The sequence below is a fragment of the Bos javanicus genome, chromosome 2 (assembly GCF_032452875.1).
Source record: "Bos javanicus breed banteng chromosome 2, ARS-OSU_banteng_1.0, whole genome shotgun sequence".
NCBI lineage: Eukaryota > Metazoa > Chordata > Mammalia > Artiodactyla > Bovidae > Bos > Bos javanicus.
The window spans coordinates 131321768-131347168 of record NC_083869.1 but is presented as its reverse complement, the minus strand read 5'-3'; the positions used below and the strand labels follow the sequence as shown (position 1 = coordinate 131347168).

Below are 25401 nucleotides of genomic sequence, written 5' to 3'. Positions count from 1 at the left end.
GGCTGTGGAATCGGACATGCTGGGTTTGAAAGCCACTTTCCACTTACGGAACTCCAAGGCGGCTCAGACAATAAAGAATCTGCTTGCGATGCAGGAGAGCTGGGTTCGATCCAGTTCTCCAGGGGTTGGGAAGAACCCCTGGAGAAGGGAATGACAGCCCAGTCCAGTATTCTTGCCTAGAGAATCCCTTGGACAGAGGATCCTGGAGGACTATAGTCCATGGGGTCACAAAGAGTTGACACAACTGAGCGAGTAACACTTTCACTTTCTCCACCTAGGAGCTGTGTGACTCTGAATAAGTCCCTTTGCTCACTGAACCTCAGTCTCCTCATTTGTAAAATGGGATGATGGTAATAGTTTCCAACACTGAGCACTATTGTAGGAACTTGGGGGAGATAATGTCTATAAAGGTAAACATCCAGCAGGGATATTTTTTATATATTTTATTTATTATTACCAATAGTGGGTAGCCAAAAGTACTAAAAGTTCTAGTTATCCAGATCTGGGTTTGAATTTGAGCTTGACCCTCTCCTTGCGGGGTGACTAGGGAAAGCCCTTTCCTCCCTGAGCCTCAGTTTTCCCATCTGTAACCCGCGGGGTCTGGGGAAAGCAATGATGGAGGTGTGTGCTCCACACACAGGGCCGTCTCAGTAACTGCCTTGCCGGGTCCTGGTCAGGCCCCTCCTGTATAAAGGCCCCGGGAGGCCCAGGGCTCCAGGGCAGAGTCCCTGCCTGCTCAGGTCTGCACCTAGGCGCTCCTCCAGGGCTGGACCAGGGTAGGAGGAGCAGCTGGAGCAGGGAGGCGGGCAGGGCAGCCAGCTCTTCCCCTCCTTCCCTGCAGGGCCAGGGAGGCCACTGGGCTGAGGAAGCCCCTCTGCTTCGGTTCAGGGCTTGTTCCTCAGCCCCCTTCCCGCCAGAGAGAGGGACACGGAGAACCCTGCCCCAGGATGAACTGTGAGACCCACATCCTGCCATCCCCTGAGTCCTTATCTGGCCCCGCCCACTCCCCCTGGACTCTGGGAGGGGTGGCGGGGCAGAGTCCAGGGAGCCAGCTGTGCCCACCCTCTAGGGTCTTGCAAGCAGTGGTCCTGGTGGGGACAGGGCGCTGGCCAAAGGCTTGGCTCTCCAGCTTCTGCTCTGCGGCTGGGGGACCTCTCGGCTTCTCACCGGGGCCCTAGGTTGGGGGTCCCCTCAGCACCCGCGAGGACTGGTCGTTTCTACCAGCTCCCTCGGCAGGCACGGGGGCCTAGGGCACAGATCCCACCTCAGTGTCTGCACACTGTGCTCAGAGCCTGGCACACGGTGCCCACGACAGAGATGACCTCTGCTTCCTTGAGGAGAAGGTGGAAGTAGCCAGTGGGCAGGGGTCACAGTGGGGCATTTAAAGTAGCAGAGACCCCCTTGGACCAGGGCCTGGGAGGCTAACAACATCGGCGGACACTGGCGTACTTTCTGGGAGTCAGGGGGCTGTTCCAAGGCTTTTATATTTATGGGGAAGAAGTAGGATTACTGGAGGGCCCCTGTGTAAAAGGGGGCTGAGGGTGGCACCCACTCTGCAGGGATGTGACGGTCACGTGAGTTCTATTACACAAGGAAGCCTCAGAACCATCGCACCTGAGAAGTCAGAGGGAGAGAACAGAAGCCACCTTTCGCAGTAAATTAGCCAAATCTCTGGGTCTATTTTATACTCATAGTTCAGTCATGTCTGACCTTTTGCGACCCCATGGACCGTACCCCGCCAGGCTCCTCTGCCCATGGGATTTCCCAGGCCAGAATACTGGAATAGGTTGTCATTTTCTCCTGCTGGGGATCTTCCCGGCCCAGGGACCGAACTCAAGTCTCCTCCTTGGCAGGCGGATTCTTTGCCTCTGAGCCACCTGGGAAGGAAGCCCATATACTTGAAGACTCGGTGTAACCGCCCCTCCCTGGAGGCCCCTGTCCACCCCGCTGTCTTAGGTCCCCTCCTGCGCACTGATGCACACCAGGGCGGGTCCCTTGGGCGGCCCTCTTCCTCCTCTGCCTGGCACCTACCTCCCTGTGAGTTGCAGGGCCTGGTGCCCAGCAGGCGCTCAGCGTGTGTGGGGGAAACGCACGCCGACAGGCTCACCTTCTTGGTCCCATACATGACTTCCATGAACTTCTCGTCGGCGTCCTGGAAGCGCTGATCGAGGAAGGAGCTCGTCTTCCGTACCAGGTTCCAGATCATGTAGTTGTTCAGCAGGCTGCAGCAGCAGCACAGACAGGCTCAGAAGGGCCCGGGGCCAGATGCAGCAAGCCCCCCGCTGACCTCGAGGGGTCACAGACACGCACGCTGGATGGTGGGTGCCACTCGGCCAAAGCAGGGAAGGGGTGGCCACTTCCAAAGCTTGAGGGTGTCCCGGCCAGAAGGCCAGACATGGGAAAAGGGGCCTAAGAATCGGACGGGCAGGAAAGGCCACTCTGACCAGCCGCGCCCAAGTCTCCATGAATGGGAGCTCTCACTGCCCCCGCCACCAGAGCACAGAGGGTCATCAGGGGCGGATATCACCTTTGTAGGCAAGGCACCTCCACACACACGGGGTGTTCACTATAATGAACATCCGGCCTCAAACCGGAGCCGATCTAAATGTCTGACAGCAGGGAATGGTGAATAAAGAATCATATTTATACTCGAGGGACTATCATGGAGTTATGAAAAATGAGACGTGCAGAGGCCTGGGATGACATGGGGAAATTTTATGATAAATGTTAAGGAAAGGCAAACTATCCATGTGGTCACAATGATGGGGAAAAAGAGGAACGATGTATCAGAACATCCATCTCTCTCTTTCTCTCACTTACATATCCATGCTTCTCTCTATAAATGCGCGCACACACACACACATCCCATAAGGTCAACATGAGCGCTCTGGGTAATTTTAATTTTTGTTGCTTTTTTCTGTAGTTTAAAAAATTTTCTACAACACATCCTTTTTATTTTTCCATACCACAAGGATTGTGGGATCTTCGCTCCCTGACCAGGGATTGAACCTGGGACCCTGCCGTGGAAGCCCAGAGTCTTAACCCTTGGATCATCAGGGAATTCCCTATAACAAATCTTTAAAATTAAAAACAATCCTAAGTATTAACTACAAGTGTCAGCAAACACTTCCTGAGTCCCATTCGGGGCCAGCACTGTGCTAACATACTTCACACCAACTGCTTCACTCAGTTCTCACAACAACCCTGTGCGGTAAGTGCTGCTTGTATCTTCATTTCATGGATGAGGAAGATGAACCCAATAAAGGGAAAGAAACGTGCCCCAGGCTACCAAGGGGGCCGGTGGAGGAGTCAGGGTGCCCTGCAGCCTCTCAGAAAAGCCAGCCCAGGGACTTCCCAGTGGTCCAGTGGCTAAGACTCTGTACTCCCAAAGCAGGGGCCCCGGTTCGAACTCTGGTTGGGGAACTCGATGCCACATATTGCAAATAAAAGCTCCCGAGTGCTGCAACTAAGACCCAGCACAGCCAAATAAAGATTTTTAAAAAGCCAGCCCGTGGGCCGGTTTCCCGGGTCAGCGTGTCCCCATCCTGGCTGAGCAGAGGGGCCGTGTGCGACCTCAAGGCTGCCTTCGCGGGGCCCGGACCCGGCCGCTGGGGGCCCTTACCATTTGTCTGTGCTGTTGATGAGGGTGGAGACCTTGCTCAGGTATTCTTTGTCGTAGATGACAATAGGCTCTGATTCATTGATCTCCACGGGGTAGAAGATGGTGTTGAGGAAGGGCAGCCAGTTGATGGCGGGCGCCAAGGTCTGGAAGGGAAGCAGACAGGGTGACTCTGGCTGGGCTGCCTCTCTTCAGAGCCCAGGTCTCCAGGTCGCTCTTCTGAAGAAGTCAGGCTGGCTGACTGCTGTCAGAGTCCCTGTACACAGAAGGACACATACGAGGTGCCAAACACCAAACTGTAACTTGAAATGGAAGAACAACAGACACGGGGACAGAAGCAGCAGCTGTCGGTCAGGCCCCTCTAACGCCAGGAGCCACCGCAGGTGGCACACGTCTTCTCTCAGCCAGACTGCCCGACAGGCCTAGGTGGTAGGTACCTTTATCCCCACTTTATTGATGAAGAAACTGAGCCTCAGAGGGGTGTGTCATGGGGGTGTGCAGAATCTGGAGCCAGACTGCCTGGGTTCACACTCTTACTAGCTGTGTGATCTCAAGTAAGCTGATGAAGCCCTCGGTGCTTCAAGGGCTTCCTTGGTGGCTTAGATGGTAAAGAATCCGCCCACAAAGCGGGAGACCCAGGATTGATCCCGGGGTTGGGAAGATCTCCTGGAGAAGTGCATGGCAACCTACTCCAGTATTCTTGGGCTTCCCTGGTGGCTCAGATGGTAAAGAATCTGCCTGCAAAGCAGGAGACCCAGGTTTGATCCTGGAGTCGGGAAGATCCCCTGGAGGAGAGCATGGCAACTCACTCCAGTATTCTTGCCTGGAGAATCCCATGGATAGAGGAGCCTGTGGTGGCCTATAGTCTATGGGGTTGCAGAGTCAGACACGACTGAGCAACTAACACCTCACTTTCTGTGCCTCAGGATCTCTGAAAAGTGAGGCTTATCTTCATAGAAACCATCCCATAGGGTTACTATGGGGATTAAACAACTTAAACTCATCTGTTTTACTCAACAAATGCTTCTGTAACATTCATCAGCTTCTATATGATCGGTCCTCTACATGATTGGCATTACAAGAATGATGGCTGTAGAGCGTGTAGAGTGCTTTGGTCCACAGGGCAGTTCTTCTCAGGCATGGAAGCTGGAAAAGCAAGTGCAGGATGTTAACCTCAGCAAGAAAGGGAGAGCCCTCAGCTCAGCTGCGGCACACACGGGAAGCTGGTAGGCTCTAATTTAAGAAAATTTAAAAGCAGCACCTGGAGGGCTCTGTCCCCACAGAGGCACACGCCTGCTTTGCATGACTCAGCTCCCAGAGGGCTGCACTCGCCCTGGGCCCGCGGAACGGCAGCCCACTTGCACACAGCTCCCGTCTGTCTGTCTGCAGGGTCTCAGTGTCCACAGCCGGGAGCGCCATTCCACCCCCTAGGCAGCCTCCGGCCATGCCGAGCTCTCTCTCGAAGTTCCAATTACCCTCTTGGGAGTGTTTTGATTACAAAGTCATGCTACATTTTAAATAATTATGGTAAAACGCACATAACGTGAAATTTACCATCTTATCTATGGCATTAAGTACATTCGCCAGCCATCCTCAGATTCCATCTTGCAAAACTGAAACGGACTCTATTAAACAATGCCTCCCCCACCCTCAGCCCTAGACAACCACAGTCTACCTTCTGTCTGTGAATCTGACTACTCTGTAGCTCATATGTGGAACCATGCAGCATTTGTCCTGGTGTGACTGGCTTATTTCACTTGGCATAATGTCCTCTAGTTACACAACTTTCGAATGGTCTGCTCTGGTCCTATTTTCCCCATATGTTCTGCTATTTTTAGTCCTGTAATTTTACAGAAAGGTTTTTCAGGACTACATATCCTGTGTCACAGTACAAATGCCTCTAATATCAATGGTATCTGGCACTGAGCAAGCACTCAATCAATGTTAGTTATTATAATCATTGATTAGCTATTGCACTCATTGCTCAAAGTCTCCCAGGAGTGGTCCTGGGACTGATTCCAAATTCTGTTCTTTGTTGCCTTGAAAATGGGCAAAGTGCAAAGACAAATTAAGGAAGTGAAAGTTGCGTTGTAAATGGCCTTCATACCGGAAGATCAATTAAGAAAGTGAACTCAACCTGTTACACTGATGAACCCATAACCAGCTGGTAAACACTTATAATGCCTCCAGGGACACAGGCAGCCATGGAAACCTCCCACTTGACAGTCTCTCTGGTTTTAAAGGGCAGCTCAGCTGCTGGGGAGCAAAGACCTCAAAGGACAGAAGGGGGCCCGTCCTGTGGGCGGTGGTGAGCTGGGAAATATTTAACAAATGGCTCTCGGGGATTCTTTTCTGGTGGGCTAGTGGCAAAGACTCCATGCTCCCAAGGCAGGGGGCCTGGGTTCAATCCCTGGTCAGGGAAGTAGGTCCCACATGCCACAACTAAGACCCAGCATAGCCAAATAAATAAATAAATATTAAAATATATATATAATAACTGGCTCTCAGTGATGGGGGGTGATCTGTATTCCCACATAACCTATCGCAAACCGCCCACGGAGCTGGGGAGAGCTGTGTGTACCCAGCACATCCCTGCCTGCCTGGGAGCAAGATGAGCTGGGCACAGCTGTGTCCTGAGCGAGACCTGGATTGCAGTCTCCACCATGAACCAGCTCTGGGACCTCAAGTCACTCTGCAGCCTTTCTTTCAATGAAGACAACAATCCCTGCCAAGTGCCTCATGGGATGGCTTATTCAATAAACCAAGCTTCTTTTCCTCCCAGCTTGTCCATTCCACCCTCTTTCCCTGGCAGGAGCCCCTTAAACAAGTAACTTCTGGGCTTCCCCATCAAATTTCTGTGGCTGCAAAACGTGATGGTGTCCAGGTGAGCTGGTCAAACAGAGCTCAACAGTGCCAGGAGACTGCGTGACTTGCTGGCAAAGACCCCTGGGAGAATAGCCAAGTTGACAAAACGTTGCTGTTTATACAATTAATGAGAGCTTCATACAACTGCTGGTGACTGGGACTCTGATCAGGGTAGAGATACAGGTGATGATAAATCCCTATGTGCTTAACACAAGCCTGTTCCTTTAGGGACAGCAGGTGTTCTGTGCAGGTAAATTCCCACAACTCTGAAATCAGGTGTGTGCTGTTTACCAAAATTTTCACTCTTTATTGCTTTAGCGAACACCTAACTTAAAACTCGTGTGGCTGGGTCCGTGTCCATGGACCAGCTGTTTTAACCAATCAGGACCTTCCACTTGTGACTCTAAGCCTTTGAGGTACACAGATGAGCTCTATTTTCCACACTTGCTGCTGAAGAAAAGTCCTGCTCGTCACCAAGCCCCCAGCTCAAGGAGGCTTGCAACGGGAGAGAATGTATGCTCCCAGATTCCACCTCAGCTAGAGAATTTAGAGCAGAGGATGGGGCTCATTCCCAGTCATTGATGTGGAAGGTCCTAGGAAGGAATAGGAAGGTCTTCAGGCCCCTTAGAGAAGCAGCGGAAGGAGGTTTGATTCATGGTCCTCAATTCAGACCGCTGCTGGGCATGGACATGTCTTCTTAGAACCACACTGTGAAAGGCTGGGGTACCTCTTCCTGAGTCACCTGAAGTGTAGGAAGAAGACTACATTTCCAGATACCAAGGAAAAAAAAGACATTCTCTCCTGTCCAAGGGTGAAATGAGCCAAATTGGTTTAGGGCTGGAGACATGGGCTATCATCACTGATGACACAGGAACAGTACTAAGAACGATGGCTGTCGCATGTTCAAATTGCAGGCCCGTTTGCAAAGTTTGAGATCTCAGCCTTTGCCTCATCTCATCATCATGCAACCCCATGGGCAGGGCAGGCGGATTCTCAGCCAGGATACCAGGCTTCAGGCGTCCAGCACTTCTTTAAACACTAGACGTCATTTTGTGATATGCACGCATCCCCTTGGAGACACTCCATACCTTTCAACCTGGCCTCAAAAAATTCTGTGACTTAAAGGTAAGAACCGGGCTTTCCTGGTGGTCAAGCAGTTGAGAATCTGCCTGCCAGTGCAGGGGACACGGGTTCCCTGCCTGATCTGGGAAGATCTCACATGCCACGGGGCAGCTAAGCCCGTGTGCCACAACCATTAAGCCTGTGCTCTAGAGCCTGCGAGCTGTAACAAGAGAAGCACCACAGTGAGAAGCCCATGCACCACAGCAGAGCAGTCCCGCGAGCTGCAGCTAGGAAAGGGCTCCACGATGGAGATCCAGTGCGGTCAAAAATATAAATAGTGAATCTTAAAAAATAGGGTGAGTAAGAACCACTGCCACTTATGAGGGTAGCATCTGCCCCTCATCTGTCTCTGAGTTCTGGAACACAGCAGGTGTGAATGAGCGAGCAAAGCCCACTTTATGAGAAGGAAACCAAGGCTCAAGGAGGAGGGGGTTATGTGACTTGCCCAAGGCTGCTGGTGGGGCTGGGCTCGAGCAGTCTTCTGCTCACACCACTCCAGGCTGCTGCCTCTGCTAAAATCCTCCCCATCAGGGAGTTCTGCAGCTGGGAGGGAGGAAAAGCTTTTCCTTCAAAAGCGTGTTGAAATGGTGAAAGGGCATCTGGGGATGGAGCCTGCAAGCCACTCTGGGGCAGATGCACCCAGGGCGACTGCTTTCTCAGCCACTCTTGGGCTTCGTGGCCACTGTAGGGGGGACAGGGACCACCGGAGCCCCTCTGGGCTGAGAACCGGGCAGCTGGAGCAAACCAAATCAAATTGTATCAGCAAACAGCATCTCCCTTGACTTCCTGGCCCCGGAGAGGAAAACACAGTGCCAGATGGTGCCCAGCACAGGCCTCTGATCTCCATAACAACCCACTCAGCGCCACTCCCCACAATGCCAGCTTCTCTGGGGACCTAAAGGGCAGCTGGCACCCAGAAGGAGGCTGGGCTCTCTAGCCCTCATCGCCAGGCTTGTGTGGGCTGTGTCCCCACCTGGGACACCCCGTCAGCCTGGCTCCCGCTCAGCCCCCACCCAGTGTCAGATTCACCCTCCCTGACTCTGCCCTGCCCTGGCTCCAGGGCTCTGCCTCTTCTGCACAAAGCTCGAGGCAATGAGATTGAGCTTGTTTCCTCGCTGGTGTCCCCAGCTCACCCAGAAGCATGGCCCCAGCATCGGCCTATGGACACTTGTTGGAGGCAGAGATGGAGACAGAAAATGGGGCAGGGGTCCAGGTGTTCTTCCGAAAAGGAGAGAAAATGAGCTGAACTTGAATGGATGGGCAGGACTTGGTGGGCAGAGGTGGCCTGGACACCCTTCCCAGGGGGGGAGCTAAGTGATGGCAGGAAACAGGAAGATTGATCGAGGCCTTTCTGCTGACTCCTCTGTGAGCCCGGCGCCTGGGGGAAGGCCTACACGCTATGAGCCAGAAAGAAGGAACTGGGGACTTCCCTGGTGGTCCAGTGGTGAAGACTCCATGTTCTCAAGGCAGGAGACCTACGTTCCATCCCTGGTCAGGAAACTAGATCCCATTTGCTGCCACGAAGAGTTTGCAAGCCACAACCAAAGTGACCACATGCCGCAACTAAGACTCCTTGCAGCCAAATAAGTAAATGAAAACAAATAAATATAAAAAGAAAAGAGAAGGAACCGAGGCCAGTTCATCACCTGCAAGTCCCAAGCTGCCACCAGGGGGGCAGACTTTGGTAGAGGCTGATCTACAGAGGAATCAAGATTGCCAGGAGAAGTATCAATAACCTCAGATATGCAGATGACACCACCCTTATGGCAGAAAGCGAAGAACTAAAGAGCCTCTTGATGAAAGTGAAAGAGGACAGTGAAAAAGTTGGCTTAAAGCTCAACATTCAGAAAACTAAGATCATGGCATCTGGTCCCATCACTTCATGGCAAATAGATTAGGAAACAGTGGAAACAGTGACAGACTTTATTTTTTTGGGCTCCAAAATCACTGCAGATGGTGACTACAGTCATGAAATTAAAAGACGCTTGCTCCTTGGAAGAAAAGTTATAACCAACCTAGACAGCATATTCAAAAGCAGAGACATTACTTTGCCAACAAAGGTCCGTCTAGTCAAGGCTATGGTTTTTCCAGTAGTCATGTATGGATGTGAGAGTTGGACTAAAAAGAAAGCTGAGTGCCAAAGAATTGATGTTTTTGAACTGTGGTATTGGAGAAGACTCTTGAGAGTCCCTTGGACTGCAAGGAAATCCAACTAGTCCTTCCTAAAGGAAATCAGTCCTGAATATTCATTGGAAGGACTGATGCTGAAGCTGAAACTCCAATACTTTGGCCACCCGATGCAAAAAACTGACTCATTGGAAAAGACCCTGATGCTGGGAAAGATTGAACGCAGGAGGAGAAGGGGATGACAGAGGATTAGATGGTTGGATGGCATCACCGACTCAATAGACATGAGTCTGAGTAAACTCTAGGAGTTGGTGATGGACAGGGAGGCCTGGCGTGCTGCAGTGCATGGCGTCGCAAAGAGTCGGACACGACTGAGCGACTGAACTGAACTGAACTGATCTACAGAGGAGACAGTGGCTTCTCAGATGGGTTACACCCAGTAGAGAGCCGTACAGTGCTGACCTCAACCCTGCTACAGCTCCAGGAGGCCGCAGCGGTCATGCTCAAGAGCAGAGGTCCAGTGAGCCAAGCCTGAGTCCAGGTCCCAGCTCCCCTGCCACTTAGAAGCCTGGAGGCCTTGAGCACATCACCTAACCTCCCAGCTTGGTAACAGGGAGGTGACATCAGATTTATTTGCTGTGTTTATCTGCTACGCGCCAGGCTCGAGTAGCTTGAGAGAACGGACACGCCCAATCAGTACGATTCGATGTTGTCATAAGCACTGAGTCTCCCCAGCTAACTACAGCTTCAGAGAAGCAGCCTGGTGTACAGCAAGAGACCGGCTTTGGCGTCACCAGCTACGTGACCTGCCGCTGGCAACTCGACCTGTCTGAGCCTCAGTGCCATCTGTGAATTGGTGATAACAACCACCCCTGTGCTTCGTGGGGCTGTTCTGGTGAAGGAGGTTCCACGCCCCCAGCCCAGCGCCCTGCATCCTGAATTCCGTGGCCGCCCCAGCCTCCACGTCAGCCAGCTCGGCTACCTGCAACTCAGCCGCCGTCACTTTGTGGTAGATGAGTTCCTCGTCTCGGCGCTTCTCCTGGGGGATGGTGATGTTGGCCAGCGCCGTCTCAAAGTCCAGGATCTGCTGCATCTGGGGCCGGATGGTGTCCTCGGCCCCTCCTCCCAGCAGCTTCCCCAGCTGGACCATGTAGTTCAGGTATCCCGTCAGCACCTGCGGGACCCAGCCCCCCACTTCCATCAGCAGCTGCTACCCGCTGCCCACGGGACAAGCCGGGCCAGGGGTGGGCAGTCAGGGCAGCCCTGGGCAGGCAGCCAGGGAGCTGGGGGTTCTACCCAGGAAACCAGCTTCATGAATGGTTTTGGCAGCATACCCCATCACTGGCTCCCCATGGCCCCCAGGATAAGGCCCACCCAGGGCCCCACGTGGGTTGGTCTCTGCTGTCCCGGCCCACACTCCCTCTGGGACGCCCGTCACACGAAAGCCACCAGAAGGGCCACCGCTCAGTTCTCATCTTGGAACACACTACTTCCGAACACCCCGTTCAGCCAGGTCCCCAGATTTGAATTAGAGCCTCAGGTTACCTTCTCAGCTTGCCCTTCCCTTAGCACAGTTGCTCACTATGCCTCGAATCTGGTGGCGAGTTATTTAACATCTGCCTCCTCTCCTAGACTCGAAGCCCCACGAGGCGAGAAGCAGGCAGGCCTCGTGGGCCACTGTCTCCCCAGCATTGGGCACTTAGTAAGCACTCGCTCAACACAAGTGGGTGGGCTTGTGAATGGACAGACGACGAACCTCAGGCCACGTCTCCCTGGGACATCACGGGAGGCAGCTCGGGGGAGGGAGGGTAAAGTAGGCGGTTTGGAGTCAGCGGATCTAGATGAGAATCTCAGCCTCACCACTGACGGCCAGCTGTGTGACCTTGAGCAGGTCACTCAGCATCTCTAAGCCTTATTTCCTCCTCCAAAACAGGCCAGGGAAAAATAATACGCATATGACAGCTGAGAGGAATGATGTTTAGAGACGTTCAGGACCTGCAGGGTTACCAGGAAGGCCAGAGGCAGTGGCCGTTAGATCTGCCTCTCTCTGCAACGGGGACAGATGACCCCTGTCCCCGTCCACTGTGCCCACAGGGTGATACGTGGAAGAGCTTCACTCTAAAATGGGGACAAATGATGCCCCTCCCCCTGCCAGGGACTGCTAGGTAAGGGACCCCTGTATGCTTCTCTAGCTTCAAAGACCTGCAGAGGTGTGGATACTGAGGGGTCACCGAGGGGGGATGAACCACAGAGAGAGGTGGGAAGGGTAGGAGCCACTCTCTTGGAAGAGGCACACTCACCTTCTCATTCTCGGTTTTGTTCAGGTAATAATCTCTTGAGGGTAAGCCCAGGCCAGACTGGTCCACCTGGAGAGAAAAGTAGGGGTGAGAAGGAAGTCTGCTATCATGCACGCACACCCATGCACACACACCTGCACACGCACACCCATGCACACACAGCTGCACACACACACCTGTGCACACATACCCATGCACGCACACCTTCACACACACACCTGTGCACACATACCCATGCACACACACCTGTACATGCACACCAGTGCACGCACACCTGCGCACACACATGTGTGCACACATGCCCATGCACGCACACCTGCACACGCATACCCGTGCGTGCATACCCACGTGCACACATCTACACATGTACATCTGTGCACGCATACCCATGCACACACACCTGCACACACACACCTGTGCACACATACCCATGCACACACACCTGTACACGCACACCAGTGCACGCACACCTGTGCACACACACATGTGCACATACCCATGCACACACACCTGCACACGCACACCAGTGCACACATACCCATGCACACACACCTGCACACGCACACCAGTGCACATATACCCATGCGCACACACCTACACACACACACCTGTGCACTCATACCCATGCACACACACCTGTACACACACACCTGTGCACGCATACCCATGTATGCACACCTGTACACACACACCCGTGCACGCATACCCATGCAGCCTCCATCAGCCCCAGGGACAGCAGGCACATAGCAACAACGGGACGGGAGCACACAGAAGCACAAGCTGGGAGCGAGGGCCACCCCTGGGATGGGCCCTCCAGCGAGGGGACAGATGCATGTGGTCAGCTGCAGGGGTTCAGGGTCCTTCTCATGGGCCAGACGAAGCCATCCTCCTCTTTAAACTCCAAGAATCTGCAGACTCTCTCTGTTTAATTAACCACTTCCCAAGACAGTGAGCGGTCCAGAATCACTCAGAGCTATGTCACCTTAGACAAGCTATCCAACCTTTCTGATCCTCAGCTTCTCCAGCTGGAAGATGGGGAACCATCGAGTCCTCAGAGCTGGGATGAGAATACCAGGAGACAGTACCCGTGAAGGGCTTGCTGGGTGCTGGGCAGGGAGGCAGGGTCAATCCCTGATGGCTCCTAACAAGGCCTCTGGCCACGCTCTGACATCCCTGGAGTAGGTGTTATTATAGTTCATCTGACTGATAAGGAAACTGCAGCTCAGACAGGCTGAGGCACTCCCCCATGGTCACACAGTGAGTGAGTGGTAGGGGTGGGGAGAAAGCCAGGAGAACCTTGGGTTTCTCACTTTTGCATCTGAGAGTGGGCAGACCAGGGCTGCTGCTCCCCTGGGTGTGCTGACGGTCTGGGGCAGGCTCTGGTGGGAACAGGTGGACTCAAAGCTATTCTAAGCAGAGCCACGAAGGCTGGAGATAGAGGTGGGGTGACCAGGAGGTGGCTCCAGCTGTGTCCAAGACTTGACATCACCCCTGGGGCTCACAGGGACCAATCAGAAACCCCCAAATTCACCTGCACTGCAGGTACCCCACCTACCTAAGGAGGGCAAGCCTGCCCTTTAACAACTTTCCTGCCCTAAATCTCACAGTGGGGAGCCTCCAGAGACACCAAGCTCAGAAACCAGAAGCCTGTGCCCCGGGCAGGTCTGCATCCCACCTCACCCAGCCACTTGCTAAATGCAAAACAGGCCTGGAGGTCATGCCCGTCCTTGCCCTAGACCTCCAGGCCACTCACTTGGATCACGTTGCTGTTGGAATTCTTGGAGTCGGCACTGACGTAGACGGAGAAGAAGGGGGAGGTGTGGTAGTGGGATGTGACCACCTGCAGGGTGTCCTGGAAGTTGTCCTTGTCCCAGGGCCCCGTGATGTTCCAGCCGCCGAGCTGTGGGGAGGGAGAGGGGACAGGGAGGGGATGAGCTGGGTGAAGGCCAGACGCGGGTTCTGCTTCCGCGGTGGACATGCTGCGTGACCCTCTGCCGTCCTCTGACCTCTCTGGGCCTCAGGAGCAAATGAGAGGTCTGGTCTGTCTTTACTGGGGGTTTCTGATCAGTGAGCCATGAGAATATGGCTCCTGCTTCCAAGGTGGCTGACTTTTCCTGAATCTGTTCATTTTTTGAATAATCAATCGTGTGAATGTAATTCCTATTAATGCAGAAATTCAATTGCACCCATAAAAAAATGGGTCCATATTCTTTACCAGGTTGATGAGCTAAGGTCTAACAGAGTCTCTCTCCGAGTTGGGACTTTCTAATGCTCTCCGCCTGTGCCATAGGGGAGGACGGTCCAGTCCGTGGTGCCCACGGTGCCCCACCCTGCCTCAGGGCCCCCCAGCAGCCCACCTGGGAGCAGGGCCTCAGGGGAACAGCAGGCCCCCGGGAACACCCATGCCCACCCTTCTGTGTGCTCTGGGCAGCATGGCCAGGCTTGGGTGGCTCCCTTCAGGGTCCCTCCAAGGCTGACTGGACGGTGCCCGGGAGGGCATTCAGCTCAGGGGGACGGGGGGCCCGGGTCAGTGTGGCCCTCCTCACCGGGAGGGCTCTGCTTCTGACCCCAGAGTTTCTGCTGGTCCTTGCGGGACACACCCCTCCACACACACAAACATCCCCTCTGAGGGAATGGAAGCAGCCAGAAAGAGAAACATTTTCCCTGTAAACGCAGCCCTTGTCCCACTCGCAGATGCCCAGACACACACACACACACACACACACACACACACACACACGACAGACATCCCCACTGATGTACAGATGCACGCACACACGTGCACACACACTCAGGCAGCCTGACACACGTCAGCAGACTCCACGATCCAGCTGGGTGAGGTATAAGGTGGCTGGACCCTGGCGGTGGAAGCCAGCGGTTCGGGCAGGGGGCATGGCAGGGGGAGACGGGGGCAGGGGTCCACCTTCTCGATGAGCTCCATCAGGGGTTTGGCCTTGAGCTCCTCAATCCTGGTTTCGTTCATGCAGGCTCGGTAGTACACCTGGGCCTTCCTCTCTGCCTCGCTCACGCTGGCCGTGGAGTTTTCTGGAATGACAAAGGACAGCGGTTGACGGCACACGCCCGTCCCCACGCTGGGTGGCCCCGGGGAGGTCGGGCGGCCTCAGTTGTGCAAAGGGCTGGCGCAGGGCCCGTCAGTGCAGGCGAGGAGCTAGGCCAGATCAGAGACGCAACCTCCGCGCGGGCACGCTGGAGGGTTGCTCAGTTCCGCAAGCCGCACGCAGAGAGGAGCCTGTGCTTCTCCATCTCCGCTAGACACCTTCTCAGAGCTGTCCCAGGACGGCAGACGACAGTCGGCTTCTCTGCCGGCCAGCAAGCGGCCCGCACACCCCCGCCTGATGTGCGAGACAGACGCCTGTCTTGGGGTTTTCTTCCCAGATTCCTGAGAACCTCTCTTGTGATCAAGACTGGACTTGGCAGAGCTTGAAAGGCCTCACTCATTACAGATTGGCTTTCGGCGCCCTTCCTCAGAGGGGCCGGGCAGCTTCGTCTGACCTTGAGTTGACACAGAGGCCCTTTGCCATGCCCCTTCCCTCCCCCACGAGCAGCACCTCAGTGCCTCACCTGGGGACCCCTGGGAGCCCCTGGCCCCTCTCCTTGCCCCTGGGGCCCTGGTCCCGATGCCACCTGCTGAGGACCAGGCTCCTGCATGTGCCCAAGCCCGTCCGCACCCACTGGAGGTGACGGGGCGGTCTGCGTCTGTTCATCTGGCTCCCCCAGAGCACTCCTCCTCACTGCTCCTCCTGGATCCTGAAACCCCTCCCTCTGCTTCCTGGAGAGACTCCCTACACCCGACTTCCTCCATGAAGACTCTTCTGGCAGAACTTTATCCATTCGTTCACAAAGCAGGTACTAGTTGCTAACTCTATGCCAGGCTCTGTGCCAGCTTTGGGGACACAAAAGACAATGTCCTCGTCCCCATGGAGCTTCCTTTTGAAGGAATGAATACAAATACAAATAAACACAAATACTAAACAAGGAAACGCATAAAGAAAAAGCTCCCTCTAGCCTTCTGCATCAGACACTCTCACACCGCACTCAGCTTCCAAGGCCTCTCAGAGGCCACCTTGACTGTAAGGCTTCTCCTCAGAGACTCGTTCACGAAGGGCCTCAACGCTGAGCACCTACAGGTACCAGATCGGGCATAAGGTTTTACGGACATGAGTGAGACCCGCTCTTGCCTCTGGGGAGCTCACGGTCTAATGGTGACTCAGGCATGCAAAGATGCGACCTCAAGATAGAGTGTGCGTTCACTAACGCAAATGGTTCTGCCACTTACAGAAAGGTCACACCCTTTGGTGGAGTGGGGGGGGCCTACGGGGGAGGGTCTCCAGAGGATGTTCTACTATTTGAGCCAGTTCTGAAAGACAAAAAGTTACTCACCAGGCAGAAATAAAGGGAAAGGGTATTGGGTCTGGTTGGGTGGGAGGGCAGTTGGACAGGATGAGGCAAAGCAAGGAAGCGTAAAAGGGCCTGGGAGAAAAGAAATGTTTGGCGGAGCCTGTTTCACAAGGGCGGGAGTCATTTCCTGACCAGTCTAATCAGCTTTCCCAGCCCTTCTCCCGAGCACGCCCCTGCCCTCCAATTCTTACCATAAACAGTGTCACGGGGACCACTGGCAGAGAACGTCAGCCCCGTCTGGCTGCAGTCAAGGAGACGGCCCTGAACGGGACGGGAGTTTCAAGGGTGGTATGGAGACGGAGGTCCTGGGGTGTGCTGTGGGGCTGCGGAGGGTACACACAGCCCCGGAGCTCACAGGGGACACTGCTGAGCCCTGGAGACACCTGAGCGCCCCCGGGCCCTCCTGGAGCATGAGAAGAGCCTTCTGGGGGCGGGGAGGGGGGGCCAAATAGGGCGAGAGCTGCCCAGCTCCCCAGACTCTCCAAGCAAAACATCGGGGAATGCAAAGTGGGGGCTCCCACCGCCTCCCAGGGGCCTCATTTCTGTGGCAACACCCCCTAGCAGCTAGGCTGTTGAAGAACCATCGCTGCTCACCAGACCCCAGAAGCAGCCAGCATCCCACTGTGCTCAGCTGGCTCTGGCCATGACCTTGAAATGCCAGACCAGTGTCAGGGGAGGCATGTTCTGCGTGCTCTGGCCCACAGAAGGGCCGAGTATCTCTCTCCTTCACGGCCTCAAGGCCACCGAGATAAGAGGCCCAAATAAAGAGTCCCAAGGAACAGCCTGGCTGTGCTCGTTACAGCGAGTTCCAGGCAGACCTGTCAGATACAACCCCGAATGATGGCTGGGAGGAGGTGGAATGCCTCGACTTCCCTCTCAGCTTCAAACTTCCTTCCTCCTGGCTCCACACCCCGCTGGTCAACCTCGGCTCAAGTCCCCGCAAACATTTACTAAGTTCCAATGGTTTGGGGGCTGCCGGGCTGGGTGAGGAGGAGGCGCTGGGCAACTCGGGACACACACGTCTGCTGGCGTGAGGCCCGCAGCTTGACGGGCCAGATGGACAACAGCGTGGTCCACACAAGACCTCTGATTACGCGTGGAGTGACGCTACAAGGAGCAAGTCCAGGGGCTTTACACAGGATGGCGGGGGAGGCCCGGGAGCGCCGCGCTGGAGCTCTGAGAAGGAAGCATGAAGATGTGGAGCGACTGCGGGCGTGGTGCTTGGCGGCCTTGCCCACCAGTCCACGGCCGAGTTCCCCCTGCTCCCCCAGCACTGGGCGGGCACACAGCAGCCCGCAGCAATGGGCACAGAAAGAACGGAGCCCAGAGTCTATGTCTGATGAGGAAGATGCTGTATCTGGGGGCCAAGAGGGTGCTGAGGCCAGGGCCCAGGGGAGACGGGCAAGGGGAGGAAAGGAGGCGGGGGGAGGGCAGGGAGGGACAGAGGATGAGGCCCCGGGGGACTGAGCATGCTCCGTCCCCAGCACCTGCGCACGCGGGCTGGGGCCGGAGCCCCGGGAGCAGGCCAAGCTCCTCCACCGCCCCCCACCCCACCCCGCCTGGCTCCTGTGTCCCTTGGGACCATTCACCTCCTCTCCTTCCTCCTCACTCAAGGGTACCTGCGACCCCGCAGACTCCTTGCGGGACAGGAGCCAGGGTGAAACGGCCAGCTGGGAGCTCGCTGCAACAGACCAGCAGAGCGATGGAGCGATGTGGGGGGTCAGGGTGGCAGAGAGAAGGACCGAGAAGCCCGTGGCGGGAGCACGGGAGGAAGCAGGAGTCGAGATGCTGCCAGGTCCCCCTGGCGGAGCCAGGGGCGCTGAGCTACAGAAGTGGGTGGTGGAAGGCAGGTGCGGGGAATGGAACAAGCACTTCGGATTTCAGATATTTTACATTTGAGATCTATCAGACATCCATGTGGAACCTTGGGGGCAGTTGACAGAGCTGCTGTCTTGAATACTTTTAGCGCAAAGAGGCATAGAAGTATACACATTCCTTAACATTGCCTAGAGGGTTCTACAGCATGCCTTCTCCGTGGGGGTAATACTGCTCCTAAAGGGGGGAGAACATTAATTCTTGAATAGCAGAAACATCTTTTTTTTTTTTTTCCCTTTGCTGTGCCAAGCAGCATGAGGAATCTTCGTTCCCTGACCAGGGATCAAACCTGTGCCCTCTGCAGTGGAAGCACAGCCTTTTTTTTAAAGTTTTTAAAAAACGTGGACTATTTTTTTTCCCTTGGTTGAATTTTTACAATATTCCTTCTGTTTTATGTTTGTGATTTTTCTGGCCGTGAGGCCTGTGGGATCTTCGCTCCCCAATCAGGGATTGAAGCCACACACCACCTCCCGCCCCCCACCCCACCGGCACTAGAAGGCAAAGTCTTAACCACTGGACCACCAGTAAAGTCCCTAGAAACAGCTTATTTTACGAATACACACAGGGCTTCCCCTGTGGCTCAGTGGTAAAGAATCCACTTGCCAGTGCAGGAGATGCGGGTTCGATCCCTGGGCTGGGAAGACCTCCAGGAGAAGGAAATGGCAATCCTCTCCAGTACTCTTGCCTGGAAATTCCATGGACAGAGAAGCCTGGCAGGTTATAGAGCACGGGGTCACAAGAGTCAGACACAACTTAGTGAGTGAGTAAACCACAGTAACAGTACAGAAACAAGCACACAGCATATCTGTGGGGTTAAAATTTTCAGGAGGGGGCGGTCATTAAAAAAGGTTGGGAAACACTGCCCTGAATGACCTGGGCCTCGCTGCCTCGCCGCCTCCAGCTCAAGCCTGTCTTCTGTCCCCTCCCTCTGGATCCCACACCCCTACCCCAGGGCCACCGTGCTCACTGTGCCTCCTGCCGGCTGCGCTCTTCCCCTCACATCCTTGTGGGCTGTTCTCTCTCTTAATTCAAGCTTCTGCTCAAGGGGCCCCTCCTCCACAGGCCCATCCTTCCTGATCACCATGGCTACAGTGACCTCTCCCTTCCCTGGTCTTGCCTCCTACTTGATTCTTTTTCAAGGCCAAATCGGAAAGGAGTACGTACGTCAAGGCTGTATTTTGTCACCCTGCTTATTTAACTTATATGCAGAGTACATTGTGAGAAACGCTAGGCTGGATGAAGTACAAGCTGGAGTCAAGATTGCCAGGAGAAATATCAATAATCTCAGATATGCAGATGATACAACACTTATGGCAGAAAGTGAAGAACTAAAGACCCTCTTGATGAAAGTGAAAGGGGAGAGTGAAAAAGTTGGCTTGAAACTCAACATTCAGAAAACTAAGATCATGGCATCTGGTCTCATCACTTCATGGCAAATAGATGGGGAAACAATGGAAACAGTGAGAGACTTTATTTTTGGGGGCTCCAAAATCACTGCAGATGGTGACTGCAGCCATGAAATTAAAAGACGCTTTCTCCTTGGAAGGAAAGTTATGACCAACCTAGATAACATATTCAAAAGCAGAGACATTACTTTGCCAACAAAGGTCCGTCTAGTCAAGGCTATGGTTTTTCCAGTGGTCATATATGGATGTGAGAGTTGGACTGTTAAGAAAGCTGAGCACCAAAGAATTGATGCTTTTGAACTGTGTTGTTGGAGAAGACTCTTGAGAGTCCCTTGGACTGCAAGAAGATCCAACCAGTCCATCCTAAAGGAGATCAGTCCTGAATATTCATTGGAAGGAATGATGCTGAAGCTGAAACTCCAATACTTTGGCCACCTGATGGGAAGATCTGACTCATTGGAAAAGTCCCTGATGCTGGGAAAGATTGAAGGTGGGAGGAAAACGGGACGACGGAGGATGAGACAGTTGGATGGCATCACCTACCTGATGGACATGAGTTTAAGTAAACTCCAGGAGCTGGTGATAGACAGGGAGGCCTGGCGTGCTGCAGTCCATGAGGTCGCAAAGAGTCAGACACGACTGAGCGAGCGACTGAACTGAACTGAGCTGAAGTCTTTACAACCACGTCATTTATTAATGCATTAATTTGCTGACTGTCTGTCTCCCCTGAGGGAATGTAAGTTCCACAAAGAAAGACTGCTAAATTCCCTCTACCACCCAGGGCACCTAGAGAAGCTGCTGTGGACAGCACGGAACTGCTGAGAGAGCGAGGGAACGTGTGTCTGGGGCTGCGCAGACAAAGGCGTCCATCACTCAGGCCCGAGGGAGCAGTCTCGGTTTCCGAATGAAATCAGGCACAGTTGATTTTCTCCTGAGGAAAAGCTTGGTTTCCTGTAAGACACCCCAGACCATGTTTACATACCAGAAGTGGAGAGCGGCCTAGGAGGAAGGGGCTGGGCAGTGTCTAGGACCCAGTGTGCATGCGCGCTCAGTCACTGAGTCATATCCGACTCTTGCCACCCCATAGACTGTAGCCCGCCAGGCTCCTCTGTCCCTGGGATTTCCCAAGCAAGAACACTGAAGTGGGTTGCCATCTCCTCCTTCAGGGATCTTCCCAACCCAGGGATTGAACTCACGTCTCTTGAGTCTCCTGCACTGGCAGGCGGATTTTTTTTTTTTTTTTTAAACCACTGAGCCACCAGGGAAGGCCCCAGGACCCAGAAGGGGGCCATATTTTGAAAACGGTGGCACTTCCAGGACCCTAGTGGTCTGGAGACAATTTGGCAGCCCAGGGCCAGACAACAGGACTCCCAACTGCCTGGGTACTTCCTTCCAGGGACCCCGAATTCCAGAAACTTCCTCCGTCACTTCCCCAAAGTCCGGGAGAGGAAAGAGAGCAGCCCATTTAATCGGCCTACTTCTTCCCCTGGAAGTTTTTATTGGAACACCCTTTCCCACAGCTCCGGGGGAGGAAACAGACACTGGGCGGCTGCAGACATGGGTGCCAACTTATAGGCAACAGGCTGGGTCACCGGTCCAAGCTCACACCAGCGAGTGGCTGAGGCCAGAGCAGAGGCCTATGCTCTCTCGCCATCTCTTTCCCCTCCTACAGGTTGGCCTGGAACACCAGAGGGAGATCTGAAGCAATCCAGCTGCCCCTAAGAAGCCCTGGACACCCACTCCCATCCTTGGATCAACTCATCACTCAATCCATCTAGGGACTTCACCGGTGATCCAGCGGTGAAGAATCTGCCTGCCAACGCAGGGGACACAGGGTCAGCCTTGGGTGGGAAGATCCCACATGCCACAGAGCAAACAGGGCTTCCCTGGTGTCGCTACTGGTAAAGAACCTGCCTGCCAATGCGGGAGACATAAGAGACGTGGGTTCGATCCCTGGGTCAGGAAGATCCCCTGGAGGAGGGTATGGCCACCCATTCCAGTATTCTTGCCTGGAGAAACCCCACGGACAGAGGAGCCTGGCGGGCTACAGTCTACAGGGTTGCAATGAGTCAGATACAACGGAAGTGACTTAGCACGCATGCACGCACAGAGCAACTAAGCCCACGCACCACAACTACTGAGTTTGAGCGGATAGAGCCCAAGCTCTGCAACAAGAGAAGCCGCCGCAAGGAGAAGCCCACACACGGCAGGGAGCGGAGCCCCTGCTCACCACAACCAGAGACAGCGCAGCACGGCAACCAGACCCAACGCCGCCAAAAATAAAGAAATGATTGACGAAAAAAGCAAATCCATCTAACCACCCCCGCCCCGCACCAAGCATGAAAGAAAAAGAAGGGCCCGCTGCTGCGGGAATGACACTGGATAGAAGGCATTCCACATGCAGATCTTGTCCACAGAGTTTTCAGTGTGCACAGAAGATGAAGCTACGCTCGACAGTAAATACTGGAAAGATAAAACAAAATGACGATAGAAGAGACGTCACAGGGTAACACGATTAACCGCCAAGTCCCTGACAGACAGATCTGATGCCATTGGGATGATTCCATCTGTATTTGGTCAGGAGTAGAAGAAAGATAAACCATTAACTTGGGCTTTAGGGAATCTGCGTTACTTGAATTGTTACAGTTCAGTTCAGTTCAGTCGCTCAGTCGTGTCCGACTCTTTGCGACCCCATGAATCGCAGCACGCCAGGCCTCCCTGTCCATCACCAACTCCCGGAGTTCACTCAGACTCACGTCCATCGAGTCAGTGATGCCATCCAGCCATCTCATCCTCTGTCGTCCCCTTCTCCTCCTGCCCCCAATCCCTCCCAGCATCAGAGTCTTTTCCAATGAGTCAACTCTTCGCATGAGGTGGCCAAAGTATTGGAGTTTCAGCTTCAGCATCAGTCCTTCCAACAATCACCCAGGGCTGATCTCCTTCAAATGGACTGGTTGGATCTCCTTGCAGTCCAAGGGACTCTCAAGAGTCTTCTCCAACACCACAGTTCAAAAGCATCAATTCTTCAGCACTCAGAATTCTTCACAGTCCAACTCTCACATCCATACATGACCACTGGAAAAACCACACCCTTGACTAGACAGACCTTTGTTGGCAAAGTAATGTCTCTGCTTTTGAATACGCTATCTAGGTTGGTCATAACTTTCCTTCTAAGGAGTAAGTGTCTTTTAATTTCATGGCTGCAATCACCATCTGCAGGGATTTTGGAGCCCAAAAAATAAAGTCTGACACTGTTTCCACTGTTTCCCCATCTATTTCCCATGAAGTGGTGGGACCAGATGCCATGATCTTCGTTTTCTGAATGTTGAGCTTTAAGCCAACTTTTTCACTCTCCTCTTTCACTTTCTTCAAGAGGCTTTTTAGTTCCTCTTCACTTTCTGCCATAAGGGTGGTGTCATCTGCATATCTGAGGTTATTGATATTTCTCCCGGCAATCTTGATTCCAGCTTGTGCTTCTTCCAGCCCAGCGTTTCTCATGATGTACTCTGCATAGAAGTTAAATAAGCAGGGTGACAATATACAGCCTTGACGTACTCCTTTTCCTATTTAGAACCAGTCTGTTGTTCCATGTCCAGTTCTAACTGTTACTTCCTGACCTGCATATAGGTTTCTCAAGAGGCAGGTCAGGTGGTCTGGTATTCCCATCTATTTCAGAATTTTCCACAGTTTATTGTTACAAGTAGGCATCAATTATTTTTTTTGCATGACTCATCTTAGAATATAAAATACAGTAAACTTGACAAGTACATAAAATTTAATTGTAGCTCAAGTCTGGAGAGGCCCTTCGGTAACCACAGAAGGCATAACGGGAGAAGCAGGTTTGACAGAGTCTTGCGGGACTGGGAGGGGGTGGGGAAGGTATCCAGATGGCAGAATAGCCTGTGCTAAAAGCACAAGGTAGAATGCCTAAGGCGAGGGCCCGGCCTCAGGGGTGACGCGTCCAAACGTATCTTTCCCCTGATGAAGTGAGGACACCCTCCGGTCTCCCCAAAGCCTACGAGGGCAGCCCCCTCCGGCAGCGTGTATGGATGGCAGAGGGTCTTCCGGCTGAGGCACCTGGGTCTCATGCGGCTGAGGTCGCACCCCTCTAGCCAGCAGGCTGCCAAGATATGCCACGTGGCACTTGGTCCAGCTCAACCCACCTGCTAAAGATGTCCTTGGATTTCCTCAGAGGGGGCCAGAGCAAACCCACTGTTCACAGAAAGAAGTGGCTCGCCCAAGGTCACGGGGCAAGCTGATGGTAACGGCTGTCCTGCCCGACCAGCTGATAACAATCCTCACTGGCCTCTGAATTCTCTCCCAGAGAAGCCGCCCCGACCCAGGCCAGCCTGCCCAGCCAGGCCCCCTGTGTATCCAACCCCTCCCGAGACCTGCTGGCTGACCCCATTGTCTTGGGGGAGCTGAAACCAGCCTGACCTGGAGCCCAAGAATGCACTGGACCACGCGCCTGCATATTTCGCTCACCTGCTCACCTGCTTCCTGCCCCTTCGGGAATTTCCCGGTATCAAGAGTCCCAGGTATCAAGGTCCACAGGGGAGGGGCCGTTTCTAGACTGATTTTTCAACAGTGAGCCTAGGGGGAGGGGATGCCAGGATATACCTCGTGGGGAAGTTCTCGGTCATAATGACGTGAGGGGATCCCGGCTACTTGTTCATTGGGCCCCAGCCAGGTCTCCCCTGGCCCGGAGAACAAAATCAAGCAGCTGTCAGGGAAAAGAGATGGCAGGGCAGACCATACTTCTGGGCTGCTCCATGACCTCTGTGCACAGCAGAATCAGTAGAGAAAGATGGGTCTGAGGCCCCAGCTCCACCGTTTCCTAGGAGACCTGTTTCCTTTGTATTTGTGAATCACATCTGTGACATGGGCATATACGCCATAGCTTAAAGAAAATAATACAAGTAAAGAACCAGCATAGTCATGGACACACCCACACCTCCTTGGGGCTTCCCTGGCAGCTCAGATGATGAAGAATCTGCCTGCAATGCAGGAGGCCCGGGTTCGATCCCTGAGTCAGGAAGATCCCCTGGAGAAGGGAATGGTTACCCACTCCAGTATTCTTGCCTGGAGAATTCCACGGACAGAGGAGTCTGGCTATGGGATTGCAAAGAGTCGGACAAGCCTAAATGACTAACACTTTCAGACCTCCTTCTGATAAGAGGCTCTATCAGGGCTTCTATAAGAGAAAAACAAACACTGTGTATTAATCTGAAAAACTGTGTAGAATCTGAAAAAGCTGGTATAAACAATCTCATTTACAAAGTAGATAGAGAGTCACAGATGTAGAGAACAAACTGACGGATGCCAGTGGGGAAAGCGGAGGCATGGGATGAACTGGGAGATTGGAACTGACACAGAGACATTACTGATACTACATATAAAGTAGATAACTAAGGAGAGCCTACTGTATTGCACAGGCAACGCTGCCGTAGCGCTCGGCGGTGACCTGAGTGGGAGGGGGATACATGAGCACGTGCAGTGACTCACCTCACTGTGCAGCAGAAACTACCACAACACTGTAAAGCAACTGTACTCCGATTACTTTTTTTTTCTTAAGAAATAAGTGAAAAGTGAAGTCACTCAGTCGTGTCTGACTCTTTGCGACCCCATGGACTGTAGCCCGCCAGGCTCCTCTGTCCACAGGATTTTCCAG

The 25401-nt window shown here is 53.7% G+C and overlaps 1 protein-coding gene and 1 long non-coding RNA gene across 3 annotated transcripts in view; one reads left to right on the top strand and one right to left on the bottom strand.

The window, feature by feature from the left end:
• The window catches only part of ECE1 (endothelin converting enzyme 1), a 125284-nt gene that overhangs the window by 19601 nt on the left and 80282 nt on the right, over positions 1-25401 (bottom strand). For both annotated transcript variants that reach the window (XM_061394163.1, XM_061394162.1), the window contains exons 5-10: positions 14954-15075; positions 13784-13930; positions 12034-12099; positions 10716-10907; positions 3623-3765; positions 2108-2222 (exon numbers count right to left, since the gene is read on the bottom strand). In XM_061394163.1, the coding sequence (XP_061250147.1) occupies positions 2108-2222; positions 3623-3765; positions 10716-10907; positions 12034-12099; positions 13784-13930; positions 14954-15075 (785 nt within the window). The remainder of the gene's footprint in view (positions 1-2107; positions 2223-3622; positions 3766-10715; positions 10908-12033; positions 12100-13783; positions 13931-14953; positions 15076-25401) is intronic.
• Positions 15802-25327, top strand: LOC133234038 (uncharacterized). Its single transcript, XR_009731953.1, has 2 exons — positions 15802-16178; positions 21403-25327. It is a non-coding gene; the product is annotated as an uncharacterized LOC133234038 (long non-coding RNA).